The sequence below is a fragment of the Sus scrofa genome, chromosome 14 (genome assembly GCF_054392235.1).
Source record: "Sus scrofa isolate SSC_HxYL_T2T_F1_AM1 chromosome 14, Sscrofa_HxYL_maternal_Yorkshire_Landrace_v2.0, whole genome shotgun sequence".
In the NCBI taxonomy this organism is placed as follows: Eukaryota; Metazoa; Chordata; class Mammalia; order Artiodactyla; family Suidae; genus Sus; species Sus scrofa.
The window spans coordinates 94,570,548-94,596,407 of record NC_139396.1 but is presented as its reverse complement, the minus strand read 5'-3'; the positions used below and the strand labels follow the sequence as shown (position 1 = coordinate 94,596,407).

The 25,860-nt window shown below is 48.9% G+C and overlaps 1 protein-coding gene across 8 annotated transcripts in view; it reads right to left on the bottom strand.

The window, feature by feature from the left end:
- HK1 (hexokinase 1) overlaps window positions 1–25,860 on the bottom strand; it is a 122,996-nt gene that overhangs the window by 64,641 nt on the left and 32,495 nt on the right. For 4 of the 8 annotated variants that reach the window (XR_014825499.1, XR_014825497.1, XR_014825498.1 and 1 more), the window contains exon 1: window positions 13,032–13,139. The exons of 3 other annotated variants lie outside the window; for them this stretch is intronic. Coding sequence is in view for 1 of the 5 variants with exons in the window: in NM_001243184.1 (NP_001230113.1) it covers window positions 13,032–13,094 (63 nt within the window). In the remaining 4 variants the exon portion in view is untranslated. 8 annotated transcript variants of the gene reach the window in all.

Sequence of the window (25,860 nt, the reverse complement as noted above, 5' to 3'; positions counted from 1 at the left end):
TTTTGTCCACCTTCACCTCCCCCAAAGGGCATACCCAGATCTGCCCACGCAGTGTCACCTACTGCCTGGCGTTCCCTCGGCCCGCGTGCTTACTCCGTGGGAAGCACGCTGCCCGGTGCACAGGCGGCAGTGTGAGCATTCATGCACAGGCCCCCAGCTAGACCGCAAGTGCCAGGGGCGCAGGGCCGTGCCTCCAGGCGCTGGTGTCCCCCCTTGGTGGCTTCTCAGTTGGGCTGGGTGGCTGTCCTCCTGGCAGGCAGGAAGGCCTCCAGTGACACCTCACCCGGAAGGTTGTCTCAGAAGAATTTACTGGCTCAGGTAAAGGCCGGGGACCCCTCTTCCCTAAATGACCCAGCCCCTCTCCAGCACCAGCCCCTCACTTCAGACCTGAGGGAAGGAGGGAGGGGGTGGGGGTCCCAGGCGATTTCTGAGCCCCACTGTCCCTCACAACATCTGCACCTTGAGGCCCAGGGGGACATAAAAGCTCTACAGATAATCAGGAGTCTCCTCTGTTCAAGGCTCACAGAGACTGCTGACTACCTGACAGAGGAAATGTGTTCGGGAAGATAAAGTCCACTGTAGAGGCTTCTAAGGGAAAACTGTGTGTGCGAACATTCCCAGAGCTTAAGGGGCCCCTTTGGCATGTTGAAACACTGTAAGGGGAGCTTCCCTTCCCCCCATCCCTTTTGCAAGAGTTAGACAAAGCTCTCGGTCCCTTGTCTATCATTTTGCAAGAGTCAAACAAAGCTCTCAGTCCCTTGTCCATCATTTTATTTATGCTTCTGAACTGACAGTTCCATTTCACGGACTGTTCAGACAGCACTTCTATTTAATCAACAAATCTGGAGGAAAATGGGACCCCCATTCTTGATGAGGAAACTGAGGTTCCGGGAACCCAGATGTAGCAACAATCTACATAATAAGGTTGGGGTCCCTGCTGGGCATTTCTACCTGCCCTAATCCGATCTGCACACCTACAGGGTGGGCGTTATCGGCCCTTTTTCCATGGGAAGAAGCAGGGGCTGTGCAGCCAAGCTGAAGTCCTGAGGAACCAGCACGGGGGGGGGGGGGGGGGGGGGGCGGCGCTCTGGCTTAAGACCCCAATCCCAGTGCTCCTCCCCTACTTCCCCATATGCCTCTTGCTCATGCATAAGGCCCTGAGGTCATGTCCAAGGTTCTCCTGGTGACCTTGGCTAATGCTAAGAGGAGCTTTCTGCTGGTGAGAGACTAAGCCCTTGCACAGGATGAGAACAAAGCTTGTCACACTTTACAAGCTAAAAATAAAGGAAGTACTAGGTCCCTCAAGGGAAACAGAACAGCCCTGGAATGTGGCGGGGCAAGAACAACAGGCTTCATTCTGGACCTCGTGGTCAATGGCTTGGGCAGGGGCCAGCCTCCAGACTCACAGTTTCCTATGTCCCAGGTGCTTCCAGACAAAAGAGAAGAGAGGATCCAAAGTAAGGACAGGTCTGGTTTCACCATGGGACAACCCCCAGACCACAGAGCCACAGCTTACAAATATTGCAGTGGTGGGAGCAGGCTGGGCTGAAAGCAAAGGACCTCAGGCCTCCACCAGCTACACAGATTCTTTCTGTAACCTTGGGCAAGTCACTTCCATCTCTGTGTTTTTCCATCAGTAAAAGAATAACAGGAGGTCCCGTCGTGGCTCAGCAGAAAACCAATCTGACTAGTATCCATGAGAACGCACGTTCAATCCCTGGCCTCCCTCAGTGGGTTAAGGATCCGGTGTTGCCGTGAGCTGTGGTGTAGGTCGAAGACACAGCTCGGATCCCATGTTGCGGTGGCTGGGGTGTAGGCCAGCAGCTACAGCTCCAATTCAACCCCTAGCCTGGGAACCTCCATATGCCACAGGTACAGCCCTAAAAAGACCAAAAAAGAAAAAGAAGAAGAAGAAGAATGAAAACTGCCCTCTCGTTCTCACTATGGTGGGTACAGGAGTTCCAGGACACTCTAGATTTCTCAGAACACAGGCTTTTCAGAATCCGATGGTGGCAAAGCAGAGGGATACCTAGGATCCCTGCCCCGGCTCAGGCTGCCTGCCCTCTGTTATCCAGGAAGCTGCACTCCGTACCATACAGGTGTGTTCCAGGTGAACAACAACGATAACATCTGGCATGTGTATAGTTCTGTATGCTTTCCAAGTGCTTCCCTCTCTGTCCTCTGATTTGATAGATAGTAAGGCAGGAATCATTTACCTCATCTGACAGATAAGGCAACTGAGGCCCAGAGAGCTTGCTGTCTGCTAACGACACTGCTCAAGCTAGTGGGATCCTTTAGAGACAATGGATTACAGCCTCCTGGCTTCACAGATGTGGAGACCAAGGCCCAAGGATCCCTGGACCCCACTGCCTTAAATTCAGAGTGCCTCTTTCCAAACTTCAGAGCCACAAAATTCACTATCTAACAGAAAGCTTCCAATAAGAATACAATGCAAGCCACATACATAATTTAAAATGTTCTAATAGTCACATTTTAAAAAAAAAAAGGTGAAATTGATTTAATAGCATTCTATTTAAACCAATGTATCTAAAATATTATTCCTACATGTAATTAGTATTTATTTATTTGTTTATATTTTATTTTATTTTTTGGCCATGCCCAAGGCATATAGAAGTTCTCAGGCCAGGGGTCAAACCCACATCACAGCAGCAACCCAAGCCACTGCAGTGACAATGCCCAGATACTTAACTTTCGGTACCACAATGGAACTACCTAATTAGTATTTTTTAAATTATCGATGAGCTATTTTACATATCTTTGTGTCATATAAAGTCTTCAGAATCCTGTATTTTACATTCAATAGCACATATCAAACCGGATTTGCCACCTTTCAAGTGCTCAAGAGCCACACGTGGCTGGTAGCACAGTTGTGGAGAGCACAGCTCTAGCTCTCCAATCACGTCCCCATCATGGGAGCCTTGCGAGATGATTTCTGCTGGGAGACCACTTGCAATGCACTGCCTTGGAAGCCTGAAGCCTGGACCAAAGTCCTGGATCTGCAAACAGTGAGAGCTGGCATCAGACAGATCTGTGTCCTCATCCCAACCCTTCTGCTTTCTGGCTACCAAGATCACATCAATTCCACTTCCTAAGACTCACCTGCCTCACATGGAAGATGGAGGAAGAAACAGCTACATCCAAACTTGCCAGAAGGACTCCACTAAATCAAGCATGTAAAAGTATTTTGAAAATGGAACAGAACTTTGCAAATGTGAGGTGATGTCTTTGTTACAATGATGGCCTGGAGTCACTCATCCCACCCACCCAGAGAAGCACCAGGGGACATCAGAGAAATGAGGTCAGACTGAATAACATGGCTGGAGGCAAACCCCACGTGTCAATCAACCAAGGAAATCAGCTGCTTACAGTAGGGCCAGCCAGAGGCTGGGAGAAAAAGCTAGACTAATAACGCCTACAAGGGAGCATTAGGGGGCCTTCTTGCAGGGTAAGCTTTGGCCGCCCATAGTGTCCTCTTTTAAATGCAAAGAGGATGGGGGGTGGGGGGGGATGGGACAAATGGAAAGCACACAGGGAGAAATTTGAAAACCAGAGAAAATTCCTAACATTTCCCTGTAAAGACTTTATTGTGTCAATTTCCTTTCCAAGATGAGGGAGTTGGTCACCAGGGAGCAGTTGACAGTAGAAGGTTGGGGAGGGGAGGTGGGGCACAATCCAGTTAGTTGCTGGAAAGGCTGCGGGGGGTGGGGGGGGGAAGGAAGGGGAGATGGGAGTCGAACTTGAAGGGCCCAGTGCTCAACTCTGCTCTTTCCCTGCTTGGATCTGTTTCCCTAAACAGCAAAATGAGAGTTGGATGTGGTATGGTGGAGAGAACACGGGTTTCTGAGTCAGGGGACTTGGCAGTGTTTCTATCCCTATCATGCCCGAGCTGTGTAGTCATCAGCAAGTCACTTCACCACTTGAGGGCCTTGGTTTCCTCATTTCTAAATTTTGCAGGTGGACAGAAGCAGGGGCTCTCCCAGCAATTCCACTCCTACGCACATGCCCAGGAGAAATGAAATGCAAATGTTCACAGCAGCATTATCAGAGCAGCCTCTAAGTGGAAACAAACCAAGTGTCAGTCAACTGACAAATGGCATAAACAAAATGTGGATCCCACTTCTAGGCATCTATCCAGAGAAAACGACTCGCAAAGACACATGTACTCCAATGTTCACTGCAGCACTATTTGCAATAGCCAAGACATGGAAACAATCTAAATGTGCATCAACAGGGGAGTGGATCAAGAAGATGTGGTACATATACACAATGAAATATTACTCAGCCATTAAAAGGAACGAAATACCGGCATTTTTAGCAACATGGATGGACCTAGAAATTATCACGCTAAGTGAAGTCAGCCATACAATGAGACACCAACATCAAATGCTTTCACTGACATGTGGAATCTGAAAAAAGGACAGAATGAACTTCTTTGCAGAACAGATATGGACTCACAGACTTTGAAAAACGTATGGTTTCTGAAGGAGACAGTTCAGTGGGTGGGGGGATGCGCTGGGGTTGTGGGATGGAAATCCTATAAAATCAGATTGTGATGATCATCGTACAACTATAAATGTAATAAATTCATTGAGTAGTTTTAAAAAATACAAAAAAGGAGTTCCCGTCGTGGCGCAGTGGTTAATGAATCCGACTAGGAACCATGAGGTTGCGGGTTCGGTCCCTGCCCTTGCTCAGTGGGTTAACGACCTGGCGTTGCTGTGAGCTGTGGTGTAGGTTGCAGACGCGGCTCGGATCCAGTGTTGCTGTGGCTCTGGCGTAGGCCGGTGGTTACAGCTCCGATTCAACCCCTAGCCTGGGAACCTCCATATGCCGCGGGAGCGGCCCAAGAAATAGCAACAACAACAACAACACAACAACAAAAAAGACAAAAGACAAAAAAAATAAATAAATAAATAAATAAAATACAAAAAAAATGTGGAATATAGACACAAGTGAATATTACTCAGCAATAAAAAGAACTGAAGTTTTCATACATGCTACAGTATGGATGAACCTTGAAAACATGCTAAGTGTTATCAACTATACTTTAATTAAGAAAAAAAAAGAAAGTACATTAGTAGATCCCAAGGTGGAGGAGGCAATGGGAAGTGACTGCTTAATGGGTATAAGGTCTCTTTTGGGAATGATGAAAATGTTCTGGAATTAGATGGTGGTGATGGTTTCACAATCTTACGAATGTACTAACACCACAGACTTGCACTTTTATTTTATTTTTGGTGACACTCAGCATGTGAAAGTTCAGGGGCCAGGGGTCAAATTCTTGCCACAGCAGTGACCTGAGCTATCCAAGCAGCCACCCAAGTGACAATGCCAGATCCTTAACCCACTGAGCCACCAGCGAATTCCCAGTCTTGCCCCCCCGCCCTTTTTTGTCCTGTGGCATATGGAGTTCCCAGTCCAGGGATCAGATCTGAGCCGCAGTTGTGGGGGCAAAATCACACGTGTGTGTTTTAATTCCCAGAAAAGTTTAAGAGATTCATGCTAGAGCACAAGGGGAGGCAGGGAGCCCTCCCAAACCTATCTCTGCCTCGCCTCCTCCTCCCTTCTGGGCACTGCAAATAGTCACGGGGCGAGCACTGTTCACTATGAGACCTATCAACGCCACCCAGGAGTGCTTGGCAGCGGGCCCTGCTTCATAAGGTAAATGAGGAAATGACTAGTTTTAAGCCAAGCTCGAATGCTGCAACCTGAATGGAAATGACTAGGAAGAAACAGTCTCTTTCAAACTATGAAAAAATTTAAAGGTTTGACTCTCCCAAGGGTTGGTGTGGAACCACAGGAACCTGTATAGACTTTTGACCAGACTGGGAAGTGGCAGGATCACTGAGGCAATTTGGCCAGGGATCAAATTCTTGCCACAGCAGTGACCTGAGCTATCCAAGCAGCCATCCAAATGACAATGCCAGATCCTTAACCCACTGAGCCACCAGCGAATTCCCAGTCTTGCCCCCCCTTTTTTTTTGTCCTGTGGCATATGGAGTTCCCAGCCCAGGGATCAGATCTGAGCCGCAGTTGTGACCTAAGCTACAGCTGCAGCAATGCTGGATCCCCAACCCACTGTGCCGAGCTGGGGATCAAACCTATATCACAGCACTCCCAAGACGCTGCCGATCCCATTTTGCCACAGCACTTTTTAAAACGGTTGTCTGGTAAATGAATTACATTTCAATTAAAAAAAAAAAAGTGGGGGTCCCACCAGCAGACTTGAACGGTCTGAATGCTGGCCCTTCTGTTGACTATGTGAGCCTCAGGGTCGTCGCCGAAAGTGGAGATCATAAGAGGACCCACGCATCACAAGGCTGCTGTGGGGATGTAATGCCTTTGGTGCAGCAGAGGTGACAGGCATTACGTGTTGCTTCAATTAGTATTATTACTACTGATGATGAAATAAGACTCATTTTAGGAAAGGCAGGCCCCTAATAGGCTTTCGATAGGTCCCTCCCTCCAAGGTACCCCCAGGGCCTCAGTGTCCGTACACCTGTAACCAAGCATGGAATCAGATGAACATGATCTGACATTTTTCTGCCTCTCATGGGGACAGCAAGCTCGGCTTCTGTTTGCAAAGGGCTGGGCTGCAGACTTCACATTTCAGTTTTCTGGCCACGGGGGGCACGGCCACCCTCTCCTTTTAAGGAAGATAGTCTAAGAGAGGCTGCTGGCTTGAGCTTTCTATAATAGAGAATGGCTCAGGGGACTGAAAAGCCAGCCCTGCCTGAGTCAGATCCACCCAGGAAGAGAGGAGTGTGTGGGGCTGCACCCATGACATATGGAGGTTCCCAGGCTAGGGGTCGAATAGGAGCTGCAGCTGCTGGCCAGCCACAGCCACAGCATCAGATCCAAGCCCCGTCTGCGACCTACACCACAGCTCATGGCAATACCAGATCCTTAACCCACAAAGTGAGGCCAGGGATCGAACCTTAGTCCTTATGGATACTAGTCGGATTCATTTCTGCTGATCCACAACCGGAACTCCACTGTGGCACTATTTGTAGTTTAAGAAATCAGAAACCCAAAGACCCAAAAGAACAGATAAAAATTAGTCTTGTGTGTGCACACAACATAAGAGCATATAGCAGTTTAAATTGATGAAACAGAGGTATATGGATCAACATGACAGAATCCCAAATATACAAAGTTGAGCTAAAAAAGAAAGCAAGTTGCAGCATACAAACAGGATAACACCATTTACAAAAGGTTAAAACCATATAAAGTAACATTATGTACTCTTTATAGATACATGATATGTAATAACAGCATAAAAACATGCAGGAAATGATAAACAGCAAATTCAGAACAGAGTTCACCTCCGGAAGGCAAACAAATGGGAATGAAGACAGGCATAGAAGGGGTTTCAGTTGTGTCTGTGAGGTAATTGTAATTGTCTGTTTCTTCTCAGGCTGTGTAGTGGATACACAACTGTTTGTTAACTTCAATATTTTTTAGACACCTCAAATATTTCCTAAGAACAAATTAATTCACATGGATTGATTTGTGGGGGTGGGAATTAAAATACAGATTCCAGGAGTTTCTGCTGTGGTGCAGCAGAAACAAATCCAACTAGGGACCATGAGGTTGCGGGTTTGATCCCTGGTCTCGCTCAGTGGGTTAAGGATCCAGCATTGCTGTGAGCTGTGGTGTAGGTCGCAGATGCAGCTCGGATCTGGAGTTGCTGTGGCTGTGGTGTAGGCCAGTGGCTACAGCTCCGATTAGACCCCTAGCCTGGGAACCTCCACATGCTGTGGGTGCAGACCCTAAAAAGACAAAAATAATAATAATTATAATTAAATACAGATTCCAAGTTAAATCATTAAAATCAACAAAGATGGGTTTTTCTCCTGGAGGAAAGAAGCAGGGGAAGCAAGAATAGCCTTCCGGATTTTCTAAGACCTTGAGAAACCCACTTATCTCCTCTGGGCCTCCAATCAGTCCCTGTTTCTAAATGGGGAATACAATCTCTGCCTTCTGTCTATGGCACACAAAGCAGGCAGCAGGATGTCCAGGGGAGGAGCTGAGGTTGGGGGGTGGGGGTGGTGGGTTGGGCTCAGAGGCCTGCCCTGAGACGCCCTGGCCCTGGGATCTGGGGGATAATACTTCCTGTCCTGACAACCTCACTGAGGTTTTTGAAAAATCCGATGAAAGCGTGCGCTCACACGTAGGTTAGTACTTTTTGTGTGTACTGCCAGATATAGACACACATATATACAAACATATATGTGCATATATACTGATGCACACACCTGATACCTGATATGGCACCCATAAGGTGTTTGGGAATGCTCAGCAATAACAAACCATTAAAAAGAGAGCAAAACTACAGTTTCTAGGTAGAATATTCCAATTTGCACATCTAGAAACTGACTTTAAGCAACTCTAAGGCTAGTGATTTCCCACCCAAGATCTGACCACTGGCTCCAACAGCTCTCATAGCATTCTATGCTTTGCACTTATCGTAAGACAGCAAATAATTATTTATACTCTACGAGAATAGGGACTATTTCTACCAGGTTCCTAGTCATCACCCCAGCCTTGCACAGTAGTCTGCACATAAAAAGGGACTCAAAGATTTTCTGAAGAAATGAATGAGTTTCCCCAATCAGATTTGATTCCAAAGGTTCTCAAAGCAAAAAGCAGGTGACAGTGGTGTAGCCAGGACTGCTTCCTGGAGGCGGAGGTGTATGGCTGCCCCTCTATCCAGTACCTCTTCTGGGAGCCTCCTCAGGCACGTTCACAGCTGACTCCAATGGCTAATTCTATCAGGCAGGAATCCTTGACTGCAGACATGCACAGAGAGACAAATCAGTGCTTTTAGGAGAAAGCTGCCTGTGCCTTCTCCAGAAAACAGGAGGAGTGTGGGAGGACAGCGTGGCACGGCCAGATGTGAAAGTCCCTCATACCCACCAGCTTTCCCAGTTTATGCCCTCACGACAGTCCCAAATTATCAAACCAAATGAAGTGTTGGGGATTTTCTCTGGGGAGAACTCCAAGGACCATCCAGGGTGGAGGGGACAGGGATGATGAAACGAAGATACACCAAGGACTGAGGCTCTTACTGGGTATTTATGTAACACCAGATCAAAAAGTGCATGAGAGGAGTTCCCTTGTGGCACAGCGGGTTAAGGATCCACGGCTGTCACTGCAGCGGCTCGGCTCGCTGCTGTGGCACAGGTTCAATTCCTGGCCTGGGAACTCTCACATGCTGTGGGCACACCCTCACCTCAAAAAGAGTTGCATGAGATATTTTTCATAATTTCCTAATCCTTAGCTCTCTCACTCCCGAGCAATAAGGAAATGGGCATTTTATTTATTTATTTATTTTTGCTTTTTAGGGCTGCACCTGCAGCATATGGAGGTTCCCAGGCTAGGGGTTTAATCTGAGCTACTGCTGCTGGCCTACACCACAGCCACAGCAATGGGGGATCTGAGCCATGCTGCAACCTACACCACAGCACATGGCAATACTAGATCCTAACCTACTAAGCCATGCCAGGGATCAAACCTGCAACCTCATGGTTCCTAGTCAGATTCGTTTCTGCTGCGCTGTTCAAACCCGCAACCTCATGGTTCCTAGTCGGATTCTTTTCCATTCTGCTGGGAACTTCGGGCACTTTTTTAAAAATGCTTGGTTTTGTCAATGGGACACATGGGCTCTGAGGAAACAGAACTCGGTAGCCCTTTAACTGCTAAGCTTATTCTCTTCTGCCTTCCTAGGCCAAGCACTCGAGGACTCAGCCAAGCACTCGAGGACTCTGGGTTCAGTCACTGGACAAGTCACACCTATTGTTCACCTGCTGAAGGGAATTCTTTAGGGTCATGGGGGTCCCTCACACAGAAGATTCACTGGCATTTGCTCACCATGCAGACAACCCTGGAACAAAGGAAGCCTAGTCTTTCTTTAGAAGCCAAGTTCTGACTTTTCTAGACCCATTTCCCCTTCCTAAAGGAACAGAACGCTATGCAATCCTTCACCCTCCTTCAGGCTCCTAATGGCTAACCCAAGAAGACATAGGTGAGATGAGGAACAAGCTAAAAGTCATTTGGAGTTCAAAAGACTCAGACTCCAGCTGCAGAATTAACAGATGTCTGGGATTCTGATAAATCTTTCACAAGGACACACGTGCTTCCTTTTCCTCCTCAAAGCACTAGAAGAGTGAAAGGGAAATCTGTTTGGTACTTACTTCAGTCCAATGCCAGGACACCCTTTCCATGGCACCCCATCATCAACACTGTGCAGAAGCAGTCTGGAAAATGCGGGTGTGATACTGGGAAGCCAGAGCCTTGGCTGTTTCAACCCAGGATATATTTATGAGGTTGAATGACTGATGAGTCTCATAGGCAACAGGGAGAGAAAAGACACCCTTTCACGATCACTTTTGTATCCTGAGCAATCCCACAAACCTTCCCTGGCATCGTCCCCATCTTTCCTCTCCCTGACCTCATGCCAGAGGGCAAGAAGATGGATGAAGATTAGTGAGGGTTGCTGGAGCTGAACCAGGGCCCCAGAGGCCGCCTTGGGCTGGAGGGCTGAATCATCATGGCTGCCCACGGTGGCAGGTTGGGGGAGAGGGGGCCGTGCTGTCTTTACTGGGTCCTCATCAGGTCGCAGGTAGGGCCCAGTTCCTGCAGGAAGAACAGGGCTTGGGGTCCTGCTACACCACCCAGTCTTTCCCAGGGTAAGTAATGGGTAGGAACAGCTGGTCTCTAATAAGTCCTGAGTCCCAGGACAGCAGAGGCAGTTCCCTAGGATCTGCACAGGTAGGGACTGGGAAAACTGACTAGGTCATCAGAGCAAGGGTCCAGTGTGTGCCCAGGAGGCCCAGGAAGTTTCCTAAGGGCCACACTCATGGATGGCAGTGCCACTCAGCCCGTCATGCAGATCTAGGTGACCCCCTGGTAGGACTCCATATACTCTCCCTACAGAAAGCAGCTTAAGAACTGCAGCTAAAATCTCTGTGAAGTGCAAGAAAGCCCTCTTGTTTTTTTAAGACTCTCCTTGACCAATAACATCATCTGGTGGAAGCTTTGACCTCAACACCCTCCTCTGGCAACATCTTGAGGCCAGAGGAGGGTGGGAAGGGAATTTCAGAATGCCAGTCTCAGAGGAAAAGGCATTTGAGGATCAACTGATTCAGAAGTCATACCATCAGGACCCTGGTGGATAGAATGTGAGTCAGGCCACCAGAGGAGTGGAGGGCTCTGGAGCCGCACAAGACTCTGCATGTCTGCTAAAATGGGTCTCACTGAGGGCAGTCCAAACCTCAACCCAACTTGGCCTCTGGCAGCCACTCGGATATTGGTGGCTACAGATGCTGGAGGCATCAGGGGCATCAGGGTCCCTGCCTCAGTAATCTGCTGTCTTGAACTCTGAGGGCACCACGTGCAGGGTAAGGGCAGTGAACTCATCTATACTTTAAGTCCCCCACTGTGAAACAGGAAGAACATGGATGATTGACGGCATCACTGAAGAAAACTGGTGAAATGCACGAACTGGCATTTGCAGCTCCCTCAGCTCAGTGGCCAGAAGTTCGGAAGCTCCAGGGTGCTCGACGGGAGCAAGCATGAGTCCCACAGTTTGACAACTCCAGAGTCACCACAGCTTGTAGCCATGAGGGGCCGTGGCACATTCCCAGGCCTGTCTTCTAACTGCCCCACTCTGGTGCCCACTCAGCACAGAATCCAGGATCCAAGCAGCATCCCCCAGGCCTTTGCCTCAGCACCTCCCTGTCAGCTGACTTCCAGGAGGAGCGTCGGTCAAGTTCCCAGGAGAGAGGCGGAGACCCGGGTCTCGCCCTGACTCTCCCTGTAACTCCTCGGGTGACCTTGATGAGGTCACTGCCCTCAGCAGGCCAGTTTCCTATTGTGCCAGAGGAAGGGGTTGTCTAGGTTGGTAAGGAAGAGCCTTGAACATCCTGTGGCTGGGGGCCTGAGGCTCCTGCCTCTCACCTGTAGATAGCACTCCCTTGTTTGAACTCCCAGGTCAAGTTGGCTTTGCTGTCTACCCTAGCTTATCCCAGCACTAATGTCACCATGCAGGCTGTGAGGTGGTCAGGAGCCTGTGCCAGGCTTGGAACTGATAAAATGGGCATCTTTCCCTATACAGCCTAGGCTGTTTCTTAAAAATGTAGTGCAAACGCTGGTATAAGAGAGAGGTACACCTTTAACACCTGCCAGCAGATGGTATTTTACATTAAAAGTCAAAGGCAGCAACACCTCAGGGTAGGGAGAAACATCCTTGTGCAAGTACACACATGCCACAAGCATACATGTCGAGGCCTCCATCCGACTCAAAAGACCAGTCTCTTATTTGAGCTCCCTGGACTGGCTGGAAATAACAGCTTAAGAGAGCGGTCGCGGAGAGGGAAAAAGAAATTCCATTCAGACAAACCGCTCCAGACCTGAGGCCTGTGAGCAAAGTTTCCGGTGGCCTCTGCGCCCCTCCCTGTTCCAGGAAGCAGAGCGCTGGTCGCCCAGTCCTCAGATTAAGGAGAAGCCGCAGCAGCTGGGAGAGCCCGGGTAACAGCCTTCCCGGGCATCTGACGCCCTCCGCCGGGAACCCCAAATATGGGATGCCTGGCCTTCAGCCAGCACCCCCGCCTGCTTCGCGCTCACCTCCCCAGCATCTCCATGATCACTCCTCCGCCCACGGCGCTCGGACGGTACCAAACAGGCCCTGGGGACCAGCCCACCAGTCCCCACACAACCACCACCCCACATGGCCTGGGGGCCCATGTGACATCCACAGCCTGTTTCAAGGACACTGCAGCAAGCACTCCAGTCTCGGGGTCTTCCTACTCGTCCCCCACGAACACACACACACGCACGCACGCACGCACGATTCCCAGGGAGACTCAAAGGGCAAAGCCTTCCCTCTGCAGTCCAACCAGTGCTGGCCTGGGGAAGGCTGGGCGCGAGAGGATGGAGGCGGCTGCGGCGGATACCGGAATGCAACGCTGCTGGCAGAGCGCAGGGCGGCGGCGCCAGTGGGGGCTCACCTTTTTGATTTGGTCATCCTTCAGTTCGGTGAAGTAATAGGCCAGGAGCTGCGCGGCGATCATGCTGGCAGTCGGAGGAGCCGGGCGGCAGGAGTGGGGCGGGCGTCTGTCCTCCTCAGCCTGGGCGAGCAGTGGTCCTCCCGCGGCTGCTCCGCAGCTCCTCCTCCTTCGGCGGCTCCTCCCCCACGAGCCGGGCGCGGCGGCAGCTCGCGCGTTCCCTGTCTCCGCGCTCCCGTCGCCGTCCCCGGGAGGGTGACAGCCGCCAGCCGGCCCACCTCCTCGGCGCCCATTGGCTGCCGCGCGCCTCGGCAGAGCCAGGCGGTGGAGGCCGGGCTGGGGCCGGGGGGGCGCGGCGGCCGCCCCTCCCCGCGCCGGAAAGGGGGCGGGCAATGCCGCGAAATCCCCCAAGGCCAAGCATCTCCCTGCACGTCCCCCACGTAGAGAGCCGGCGCAGGGGCGGGAGGTGCTGTTGTGCGCGCACCGTCACGCGTGGCGGCGTCCTGCTTGGGCGGGGCGCAGGCGGCGGGGTAGGGGGACGCGGGAGGAGGCACCGCCTGTCTAGGCTTGCTGTCGAACTGGGCAGCCTAGAGGGGGCGGTCCCCTTCCTCGGAAATTAGGGCTCGCTCCCGCGAGTTCCGTGGAAGGGGAAACGTCCGGGGGAGGCGGGGGGGCCCTCGAAGAAGGGGGCGTGGAAAGCGCACGGGGCCTCTGCTGGCGGAAGCGAGATCCGGAGGCTTCTCGGTCCTCGCACCCGGTCGCCACGCCACACCTCTCTGGCGGGCCCAAGGGGCCGAGCGCGGAGCCCCACCTGGGTCCTCACTGACGGGGCGTCACCTCACACCACCCCACCCTGCCCGTGCAGTGGCCGCTCCTGGCCTAATCTCCGGCTGGTGGATTTGTATTGTTAGACTAAGAACGACGCCCCACAGCACCCGCCCCTGAGTCACTGGTCCTTGAGGCCCTCCTGAAGGGCGCATGCCGGCTGGGCGGGACTTGAGGCCCCATCCCCCAGGCCTTCTCTTCCTCTTGGACATCCAGGCTTGCTGGAGACTGAGGGACAGTTTAGGCGCCCCTCTTAGGTGCCGCCGTTTTTACTTCCAGGGAGGAAGTTAGTTGGGATAGGAGGAATCCTTGGAAAATCATTCAGCTTTAAAGGGGGTAAGGAAGGTGTGGAATCAGGTGTTTTTGCTGCTACTAGGGCTAATGGCAACCATACCATTCTTAAATGTATTGCTTTTCTGTGCCAGACACCACCGGGAGCTTTTCCGCCCTGCAAGAGGACACGTAATGAGCTCAAAATACAAGGAAATGGTTACTATTCTGATTCAACCCGCAAGCAGGTGGAGGCTCACTGAGGCCATGTGTTTTGCTATACAACCAGAAAGCTGTAGGTCCACGATTAGACGTTGGCTCTTTGTGTTTCCAAAGCCAGTGCTCACCCCTGGGGTTTGCTGTCCTACCAATCGTTTGCACCCTCTCTGCCTAAATGGTTCCTTACAGGAACCAAGGCTCACCATTCGGTGCCCTGACATGGCCAGAATCCAACCAGGAATCTACCCTAGCCCTGGATCCTGGGGCCCTAGTCAGGCCTAAGAAAGATACAGAAGAGTCGGGAGGGGATGATTTAGGTCCAGAACAGCCCTCAGGAACCTCAAGAGCATGGTTTTTGCCACCACCAATTGAAAAAGAACTCAGCTGTGGCCCATGGGGCCAGAGCCCTCAGTCCAGAGCATAGCCCCTGCCCCCTGGCTTTATGGAGGTGGCATCCTGAGTCACTCTCTGAGCCTGCTTCCTCACCTATACCATGGAGATACTAATGCCCACCTTGGTTGCTGTGAAATAGTACAAATAAAATACCTTCTTATAATACATGCTTAATAAACAGTAGGTATTATTATTATTATTTTGCCTTTTTTGTCTTTTTAGGGCTGCACCTGCAGCATATGGAGATTCCATAGGCTAGGGGTCTAATTGGAGCTGTAGCCGCTGGCCTATGCCAGAGCCACAGCCACGCCAGATCCGAGCTGCATCTGCAACCTACACTACAGCTCACTGCAACGCTGGATCCTTAACCCACTGAGCAAGGTTAGGGATCGGACCCGCAACCTCATGGTTCCTAGTTGGATTCACTTCCGCTGCACCACAACGGGAACGGTATTATTATAAGGTTGATTGGGAAGCTGATGAGTTTTACGTTTCAGGGCTTCTCACTTGCATTCCCCCAATTCTAGGCACTGAGAAGGCCTAGCAACTTTATAATTTTGGATTGTTTGCCAAAGTGGCTCCCCCAAATTATTTAAGCTTCAAGCCTCACAAAACCTAGATCTGTTCACCACCACCACCACCCCCCACCCCCGCCAATAGTATTATAAACCAGGAACAGAGATGTGTTCTGGCATCCATCAAACACTTAGACCACCTCTGTGGCCATAAAGCAAAACTGGGTGAATGGGTACAATTTGCCATTTGACTCTTGCAAACGTGATTCTGCCAGACTCATGAGGATCAAGAACTGTGCTTTGGAGTTCCTGTCGTGGCTCAGTGGTTAATGAACCAGACTAGGAACCCTGAGGTTGTGGGTTCGATCCCTGGCCTCACTCAGTGGGTTAAGGATCCGGTGTTGCCGTGAGCTGTCGTGTGGGTTACAGACACAGCTCAGATCTGGTGTTGCTGTGGCTGTGGCATAGGCCGGCAGCTGCAGTCGGATTGGACCCCTAGCCTGGGAACCTCCATATGCCACGGATATGGCCCTAAAAAGACAAAAACAAAAAACAAACAAACAAAAAAAAAACCTGTGCTTTGTTCATCACTCTGTCTCACACTAGAAAGAAGGTGGCATGAACCCTGTGTAGTGATCAGGAGTACACATCCCCCTTAAACCAGGCCCAGCCTGCATGGTCACCAAGCCCTCATTACAACCGAGATGAATTATCTGAGCTGGAGCCATGGAGAAGCTAATCCTTCCTCCAATGGCCAGGCTCTCCTGAGATGTTCTGCTTGCAGGCAGGGAGGCTGCCAATGCTTTCTCGTCCCTGCCTTTGAGAGTAAAACTCTCAAGGGGATTCACTTCTCTCCACCCCTTGAATGCAGCCATACCCCAAGGCCTATCAGTGTTTCCTGAGAAATAGCTCTAGGCCTGCCCCACTGCCTCCTCCCAACCCTCAGTCCTCACGAGCCCATGCCAGAAATATTACAAGAGTCTTCTAGCTATCCTTCCTTGTTCCTGGCTTCCCGCCATCCAAGTCATTCTGAGGTCCTGGCCACATGAATCCTGCTAAAAAGCAGCCTAATCACATCATAACCCTGCCCCAAATCCCTTGATGGCCCCCTCCTTCCTGATGGAGCCAGTTTCAACATCTCTGCCTTCTGTCTGAGGCCTTCTGTAATCTGACTCCACTCTTCCCCTCTTCTCTCTTCCACCACCATTGGCCACGGCAAAGCCACTTCCCACTGTCTTTGGCCCCCACACACCAAGTGCATCCCATTTGAGCCCCTGCTCATTTCCCTGCTTGCTCGGCCTTCTCCACTCACCTCCACCTGACAAGCCTCCCGCTCGCCAGAGGCCCAGCTCTCCCACCCTCCCTAAACTTGGCTCCTTGGTGCATTCTCCCAGGCCTCAGCACTTCCACGAGGCAAGCTCAGACTGTGCTCAGTGTCTATCTAGTTCTAGACCAAGACTCTTCTTTATAGACTAGGAACCTGAGAAGCAGCAGGTGGGCCATCCTACCCAGTGTCAGGCTGTGGCAGAGTTTGGAGCTGGAACCCAAACCCAGTTCTGGTGCCCAGCTGGTGCCCTGTCCACCCTTCCCCACCTCCGCATTGCAACCTGGTTCTCAGATAAGTAACACTGGGTCATGACAGTCTGCCTGATATTGTTGACTGTCTTCTAGGGGGGTGGGGGGTGCGGAGGCAGCCTTATCTACCCCAATCAGACAGCTTCCTGAGGCCAGAGCCCATGCTGCTCTGCTCTGTCCCCAGTAGGCTCAGAGCAGGGCCTATGTCCGCTCTCTGTCATGCCAGTTCTCACCCCATGCACTTCTTCATTATTCTGCCTCTTTTTTGCTGACACATGTCTCTTGGACCCTAGTCAGGCCCCTTTGCTGATTACTCCATGGACCCTGACAGAGAGCAACAAAGACCTTGACCATGGGAAGACGAGTTCCCTAGCTCTCCCCTCACCCTCTAGCTGGCGCTCCCATTTCCTGGAAGTGCCCTGGGTTTCTCTGTTTATTTACAGGACCTCCTTGTGTACAAATTACAGTAGGGGTGGGGGTGGGGGGTCAGACAGTGCTGCCTCCTACAAAACACCCCTGATGGTAAGAGAATGCAGCTTGCGGCTAAGTCAGAATATAACAATTTACATGAGACCCATGGCACTAGGAATGTCACACCAGAAATCTGCAGCAGATCAAAACTGGACCCCAGCATCTGGCAGCACACTTGTAACAGCAGTGCTTGCATAATGTTGACAGTTTACAGAGGAGTTTCTCATTTATTGCCTCATTTCTCCTGACAACAGGCTGGTGAGGTTAGAAGGACAAATATCATTATCCCCATTTAATCAGTCAATGAGGGTTATGGAGTTTAAAAAGCTTGTTTAAGGTCTCAAAGAGAAAGAGAAAGCAAAAAAAAAAGAAAGAAATTAAGGTCACTGTCCATTCCAGGGCAGCATCCTGGAATCCTGGCACAGGGGGGAGGCCTGTCATACATGGCATATTCTGGAAAAAAGCACCAGGAAGGGAGCTTGACCTAGAGTTTCTATTAGTTAGATCCATGGTGTTCAACCTGGCCTCACGGAAGAATCACCTGGAGAGCTTTTACAAATGCTGATGCCCAGATCCCAGACCCAGAGATGATAGCTGAATTGATCTAGGGTGCAGTCCAAATATCCTTTGGAAAGTTCCCCAGGTGAGTCCCAGATACTTCTAGGAATGAGAATGACTGATTTAGACCCTAACTTTCTACGCGGAGCATGTGGAGGAAATATCTGAAATGAATTGGCCAGTAGTATTTTTTTTTTCTTTTTTGTCTTTTTAGGGCCATAACCAAGGCACCTGGAGGTTCCCAGGCAAGGGGTCCAGTTGGAGCTGTAGCCACAGGCCTACACCACAGCCACAGCAATTCCGGATCTGAGCCGCATCTGCAACCTACACCATAGCTTACAGCAGCACCCGATCCTGAACCCACTGAGCAAGGCCAGAGATCGAACCTGCATCTTCATGGAGCCACAACGGGAACTCTGCCTTCTTTCCTCTTTCATGCACCCAAAGTGATGCCCGCCAATGACATCCTAACAGAGGTTATAAACTGACCATCGCTAGGCTAAAACATCTTATTTGGCCCACCTAATGTTTTTTATATATGAGCCAATGCTTGAAAATTAGGAGCTATCGCTTTAAAATCCAGGTTTCTGGAATTTCCTGTTGTGGCACAGTGAAGATGAATCCGACTAGTATCCGTGAGGATGTGGGCTCGATCCCTGGCCTCATTCAGTGGGTCGAGGATCCGGCATTGCCATGAGCTGTGGTGTAGGTCGCAGACACGGCTTGGATCCTGTGTTGCTGTGGCTGTGGTGTACACTGGCAGCTGTAGCTCCAATTCGACCCCTAGCCTGGGAACTTCCATATGCCATGGATGTGGCCCTAAAAAATTAAATTAAAAAATAATTTAAAAATTAAATCCAGGTTTCTGGCATCTAGCCACACAGGGCCCATGTTATCATTGCCCACAGTCTGCTGGCACTGAGCACTACTGACCCCTTCAGACAAGGAAGGGGTGCTGCAGCTCACCCCAGGCCCCACCCAGCCCACTTGCCTCACTGGTACACACAGCTGACTGGCCCCAGTAGGCATTTCAACTTTCAGCTGATAACCAGAATTTACAAGCCGAAGGCCTCAGATATTAGGGCTGAGGCTGAGGTGAGGCAAGAGAGGCCTTGCACCCTAAGCACCTCTCTTGCTTCACCTGAGTCCCAACCTTCACAGGTATCATTAATGTCCCTGCCTCCCTGCCCCCTGCTCAACCCTGACCTATTTACCTGGCTCAGAAAGGGCCTGACATCCCAGAGACACCTTGCTCTGCTTCTGTCCTAAGGTTTCTCTTCTCCTTTGGGGACTGCAATCCCTCTGGGAGGCTGAGGAAAGCCTAGCCTGGTCCTGTCACTTCCTGGACATCCCATCTTCCTTCCATTGCCTCTGAGCCTGGTAAGCCTCCTGTGCATAAATAATAATGGCCTGGAGTTCCCATCATGGTGCAGTGGTTAATGAATCCGACTAGGAACCATGAGGTTGCGGGTTTGATCCCTGGCCTTGCGGGTTAAGGATCTGGGGTTGCCATGAGCTGTGGTGCAGGTCGCAGAGGCGGCTCAGATCCCGCGTTGCTGTGACTCTGGTGTAGGCCAGTGGCTACAGCTCCGATTTGACCCCTAGCCTGGGAACCTCCATATGCCGTGGGAGCGGCTCAAGAAATAGGCAAAAGACCAAAAAAAAAAAAAAAAAGAATAATGGCCTGGAGGAAGAAGGGTTAGCCAACCTGCTGAGGCCTGCCTGGCTTCAGCCCTGCTCCTTATCTGAGGCCAGCTCCTTCCCCAAAGGAAGCCCCTAGTGTGTTGGGACAGAACAATCTTAAATCACCCTGCCAGTTTCCCTGAGTTTCCTGGACTACTTCTCCCCAGAACCCACACACAAGCCCCCTCATGGATCCAGCAAAAGGTCCTCCATCCTGCCCCTTAGCAAGAGCTCCCAAATACAGAGAAGGACAAGTGCACATAGAAGAGTCCGTCTCAACACCTAGGCGGGGTTCCTAGGCTGGGGGATTGCACAAGCCAGCAAATGAAACATACAAACAAGACCCAGGCACTGGCTTTTCATTTTGCTAAGAAAGGCGTTTTTTTTTTCAATTCTCATTTCCGTCTTCTACCACTGAAATGTCCTAAAGGAAAAAGATATTTTACCCCAGAGAAGTAAAAATAAGGGCTGCTTTTTAAACTAAATACTTTGGCTTTACAGTCAATAATATTACTGAGCTAAAACTTACTCCATACCAGGTATTGTTTTAAATCATTTACTTCCATTAACTTGCTTGACCCACAGAACAACCCAATGAGGTACGTTCTGGTTAAAGTCCCTTTTTACAGATGAGAACACCAAGTCACAGGGAGATTAAGTGATTTCTCCAAGGTCCACAGGGCCACTAATGGAAGAGCTGGGGTTGAGCCCAGGCAGTCTGATACCAACCACTCAGCTGCTCTAACAAGGTGAAATATTCATTTTACCATCTGGTCCCTATTTCTCTTATTCTGTCTAGGCCATGACATCTCAGTCACAGACAGGGCCAAACCCTGAGTTGGGGACTTTCTCCCCTAGTGTACTGAGGCACAAAAGTGATTTGCAAGCTGTGTAAAACATGGCAGGTGGTTCCTGGCTCTGCAGAGCACTCTTATAAGGGGCATATTCTCAAATCAAGTGGTGAAGCTGCTCCCTGCTGCCTAGCACAGAGGGGCCTGTAAGGAGGTCGGGAAGCAGCTGCCCCTCCCAGTGTGGTGGGGGCGGGGGCATCTTGTCTGGTGAATTCAGCCAAGCTGGCTGAGGGTTCCCTCCTCTCTCACTCTTCTGTGGGTCCATCCCAGGGTGCCCCACCCAAAGAATCCCTCCTGTCAAGAGCTCTGGCCCAGATCCAGCATTGCTGTAGCTGGGGTATAGGCCAGCAGCGATAGCTCCAATTTGACCCCTAACCTGGGAGCCTCCATATGCCACAGGCGTGGCTCTAAAAAAAAGAGCTCCAGCCCCCACCTCTCTCCTGAGCTCCAGACCTCCCACAGGTACCTGAAACTCAATTTGTGTCCCATGACAGTCATTTCTTCTTCTTCCTTTTTTGTTTTCTTTGCTACACCCACAGCATGCAGAAGTTCCCAAGCCAGGGATCGAACCCTTGCCACAGTAGCAACTCAGGCCACTGCAGTGGCCGAGTAAAGCCGAGTTCCCCCAATACTGAGTTCCCCTGCCAAGCTTATGATTTACTTTACTATACAAAGCTTTCCCTTTCTTGTCCTGCCCATGGGCCCCTTGGGATTGAGAAATATCATAGAAAAGGGGTGACTGAAACCAGGCAGGACCCTGCTGGGCCTCCCTAGGTACAAATCCCTCCACATTCCCCTGCTTCTCTTCCCCTTTGCCCGTTCCTGAGTTCCAAAGAGTAGTTAATGATTAGAACTACAGAGTCACAGCCTCCTAATTCCTCCAGATAGGATATGGATAACAATCTGAAGCATGTGCATATCTTTGAGTGGTTCTGCTGAAAAGAAGACCCCCATCCAGCAGAGGATGGTGACTGCATGCTGACCACAAGTGTGTACATAGACCTCAAGTTGGCTGGAACCAGAAGGCTGATGAATAAGATTTCTGAAACATCACCCTGTTACTTCACCACCAACCAAACAGAAGCATGCCCACTAGCTAATCACACACTCTGTGACCTTCACCTCTCATGCTTGCTTTAAAAACCCCTTTGCCTGAACGTCATCAGGGAATGGTCTTCTGAGCACAAGCTGCTCCTCGATGCCCCTGCACCTGCAACCTGATGTCAGTAGATTGGCTTTGCTGTAGGTCAAGTGGGAGGAGCCAAGTTCAGTTAAGGACAAAGAAGAAAGTGGGAGTGTCTCTGGGTAGCTTCCAGGAGCTATCCCTAAGGTTGTTCAGCTTTCCCTCCGCTGTTTCTCCTTTGTCCCTCCTGCTGAGGTACAGACAGACCGACTGGAGATCCAAGAACCAGCCTGGATGATGAGATAACCTTGGGCATGGCAGCCATACAAACCAAGGCAACAAAATAAAATAAATAGGAAGAACTTGTGTCCCTGTCACCCAGGTGCCTCCTACCAGCCCCACACTGACTACTGCGAGATTTTTGGAACTTGAGAGAAAAATAAAACTTCAATGTGTTAATCCAACTGTTGTCCTCTTACTACCAGCCAAATTGAATCCAAACTGAGACCCGTAGAACAATGGAGAAGACAAGTATCATTTTAGATAGGATGGATATGGGGGGAGGCCTCTCTGTGAGGATGTGACATTTGAGCAGAAACCAGAATAAAATGAGGGTATATGCCACGCCTGGGCTTCCTCTTCTCCCTTGGGAAATGGGTGTTCCAGGCAGAACCATCTCCCTGCCCCCAGCCTGGAAACCTGAACACCATCCTTGAGCTCTTTCCCCTCCCAAATGCCCCACATCTAATCTGTCACCAAATCCGATCAAGTCTAGGATACTTGTGTCTTGAGAACAAAGACAACAACACGAATCAAACCTAAGAACTTTCTGGAATCCATCTTCTGCTGATTTGTTCTACTAGAACAGGACTGTAGTGGGTTGACTGGCACCCCACTCCCCACCCCCACCCCTCCTTCCCTGCCCCAAAAGATATGTCCTAACCCTCACACCCCGTGGATGTGACCTTATTTGGAAAAAAGGTTTTTGCATGTGTGATTAAGTTATTTAAGGTTCTCAAGATCATCCTGGATTACTGGTGGGCCCTAAATCCAATGACTGTCCTGATTAAGAGGCAGAAGAGAAGACACAGAGGAAAAAGGAAAACGCCTTGTGAAGACAGAGGCAGAGATTAGGAGTTTTGCAGCCATAGGCCAAGAAATGCCTGGAGCCCCTGAAAGCGGAAGAAGTTCCCTAAAGCATGTGGTGGGAGCACAGCCCTGCTGACACCTTGATTTCAGACTTCTGGCCTCCAAAACTGTGAGACAGTACATTTCTGTTATTTTAAGCCACTAGGTCTACAGTAATTTGTTCTTGTGGGCCCAATACAATGGAAACTAGAACAATGCCCTTATTAGCACAAGAGCTACTTTCTCCTGGCCCCAGTCTACAGAACTTGTCTGTTCAGAAACCCCTGTAGTAAAAATGTTTTGATCATGTATCTCAATAATATGTATATTTATTTACAACCATCAATGAGTAATACCACACTAATACATTAGTATGTTATAAAACACACCTAAATGTCTATGCAAGACATGAAAACAGATGAGATAGTTGGGAGTATAAAATGATACAACTAGGAGTTCCTGTGATCTCAGCAGATTAAGAACCCAACCAGTATTCATGAGGATGCAGGTTTGATCCCTCACCTCGCTCAGTGGGTTAAGGATCCAACGTTGCTGTGAGCTGTGGTGTAGGTCGCAGACATGGCTTGGATCCCATGTTGCTATGGCTGTGGTGTAGGCTGGCAGCTGCAGTTCCAATTCGACCCCTAGCCTGGGAACTTCCACATGCTGCAGGTGTAGCCCTAAAAAGATTTTTTAAAATGATACAACTACTTGGGAACTGTTTGGCTGTTTCTAATAAAGTATAATATACACCAACCTCATGACCCAGCAATTCCATTCCTGAGTATTTACCCAAGAAATATTAAGGCATATGTCCCTACAAAGACTTGTACACAAATATTCACAGCACTTTATTAGTAATAGCCAAAACCAGAAGAAACCCAAATATCCATGAGCAAGTGAGTGGACAAACAAATTGTCATATATTCATAGTACTTCATACTTCTCAGCCATAAAAAAGGCATGCTTTTGGGGGTAAATAATTTTATTGAGATATAATCCACTACCATATTTTTCACCCATTTAAAGCGTACAATTCAATGATTTTCAGTACAATCACAGAGTTGTGAGATCCTCACCACAATCAATTTTAGGATGGAGATTATCTATCTATCTATCCATCCATCTGTCTATCTATCTATCTATCCATCTATCTATCTATCTTTGGCTGTGCCTGTGGCATGCACAAATTCCCAGGCCAGGGATCAAATCCGCACCACAGCAGTGACCTGAGCCACTGCAGAACAACACCAGACCTTTAACCTTACTGTTCCACAGGGGAACTTCCATATGTGGCAGAGACTATTCTTACCCCATTAAACTGTTTTGATATCCCTGTCAAAAAATCAAATGACTGTAAATACATGGGTTTATTTCTGGACTTTTCAGTTCTATTCCCTTGATTTATATGGCTAACCTTATGCCAATTCCACACTGTCTTTATGAAAAATGTGAATTCTTCAACTTTCTTATTATTATGAAAGATGTTTTGGCTATTCTGAGTCCCTTCCACTTCCATATGAATTTTAGGATTCACTTATCAATTTCTGCAGAGAAGCCAGCTGAGATTTGATAGGGATTGAGTTGAATCTCTACCTCAATTTGAAGAATATTGCCATCTTAAGAACATTAGGTCTGCCAGTCCATGAAGATGGGATGTCTTTCCATTTATTTAGATCTTCTTTAATTTCTTTCCACAACGTTTTGTAGTTTTTAGAGTATACATTTTATACTTAAATTTATTCCTAAGTGTTTTGCTCATTCTAGTGCTATTGTAAATGAAATTGTTTTCTTAATTTTATTTTGAGATTTTCATTGCAAACCTCTTATTCCATAATTAGACCCCTAAGAGATGAATTTTATTTGGAAGATGTGGGAAAGCTGGAGAATAGGAAAAGTGAAATGTGGAGAGGAAGGCATCCAGTGATGGTGCATTATTACAACAGCCACCTCTGGAAACTGACCTAGGAAAACTCTGGGAAATGGTGTATGAGACACCTAAGAAGAATTTTCATGCCTTGGGTGCAAAAGGAGCTGGGGTATTTATATACCAACCTCTCAGTTACTGAGGGGGGCTCATGTAGAAGGCTTCTAACAGATGAGTGAGCAAAGTATTGACAGCCAAAGATGCATTCCGCCAAAGACAAACCCAGACAGTGACCCAGTACCTTGATTTTTATATATTGATTTTATATCCTGAAGCATTGCTAAATGAGTTTATTAGTTCTAATAGTTTTTTGGGTGTGTGTGTGGGTGTGTGGGTGTGTGGATCTTCTATATGTAGGAATGAACTCTTGATATATGCAGCAGTATAAAAACATTTAAGCCAGATACAAAAGGGCGCCTGTGTATGATTACATTTACATGAGGTTCAAGAAAAGGAAACCTAACCTATGGTGACAGAAGGCAGAACAATGATATCCTCAGGACAGAGGATGGGGAAGTACTGGCTGGAAAGGGACGTGAGGAGATTTTGGGGACTGATGGAAATGTCCTATATTTCGAACTGGGTGATGGTTATGTAGGTGCATACATGTGTTCAAACTTATTAAGCTGACACTTAGGATTTATGCATTTGACTGCTAGTAAAAATACTTTAATAAAAAATAAAGATGAAATAAACTATTTTAAAATGTGGTGGCCTAACAGTATTATTAGCTAATTATCTCAAGGCCCTCTGTATCCATAGGGATTAGCTCAACACTAGCAATATAGAAAGTAAAGCCAGAATTCAAAGAGCCTTGCTGGCTTTAATTTTTCTGGCTGATTACTTACTATATCTGATCAGATCTTTTATTTCTTTTAACCCCAAGATGTGGCTGATGAATAGCTTGTCCTAGGGATAGGAAAGTAGTCACTACTCTTATCTTCTCACTGTCATTAGCTTTAATTCACAGTTTCTATGTAGAAGTTTTTCTCAGCAACTTGCTTATTTTGTAAGGGTTGGTCCAATTAAAGCCAGATAATATCATGCATAAAGCCTCAACCAGGCACTTAGAAGATGGTAATGCCTCATAATATGTTAAAAATGGCCCAGGAAACAAAGAAAGGAGCCACTATCTGCCACTTCTCATTGTGAGAGACTTTGGGTACAGGATGATACAAGTAACCATCTGAAAGGCTGACCACACAAGTCTTTGAAAAAAAAAAATTGGTTACAATGGAACATATAATACTTCCTTCCCACTTTGAGGTGAATTATCTTATACACATAGCTCTGG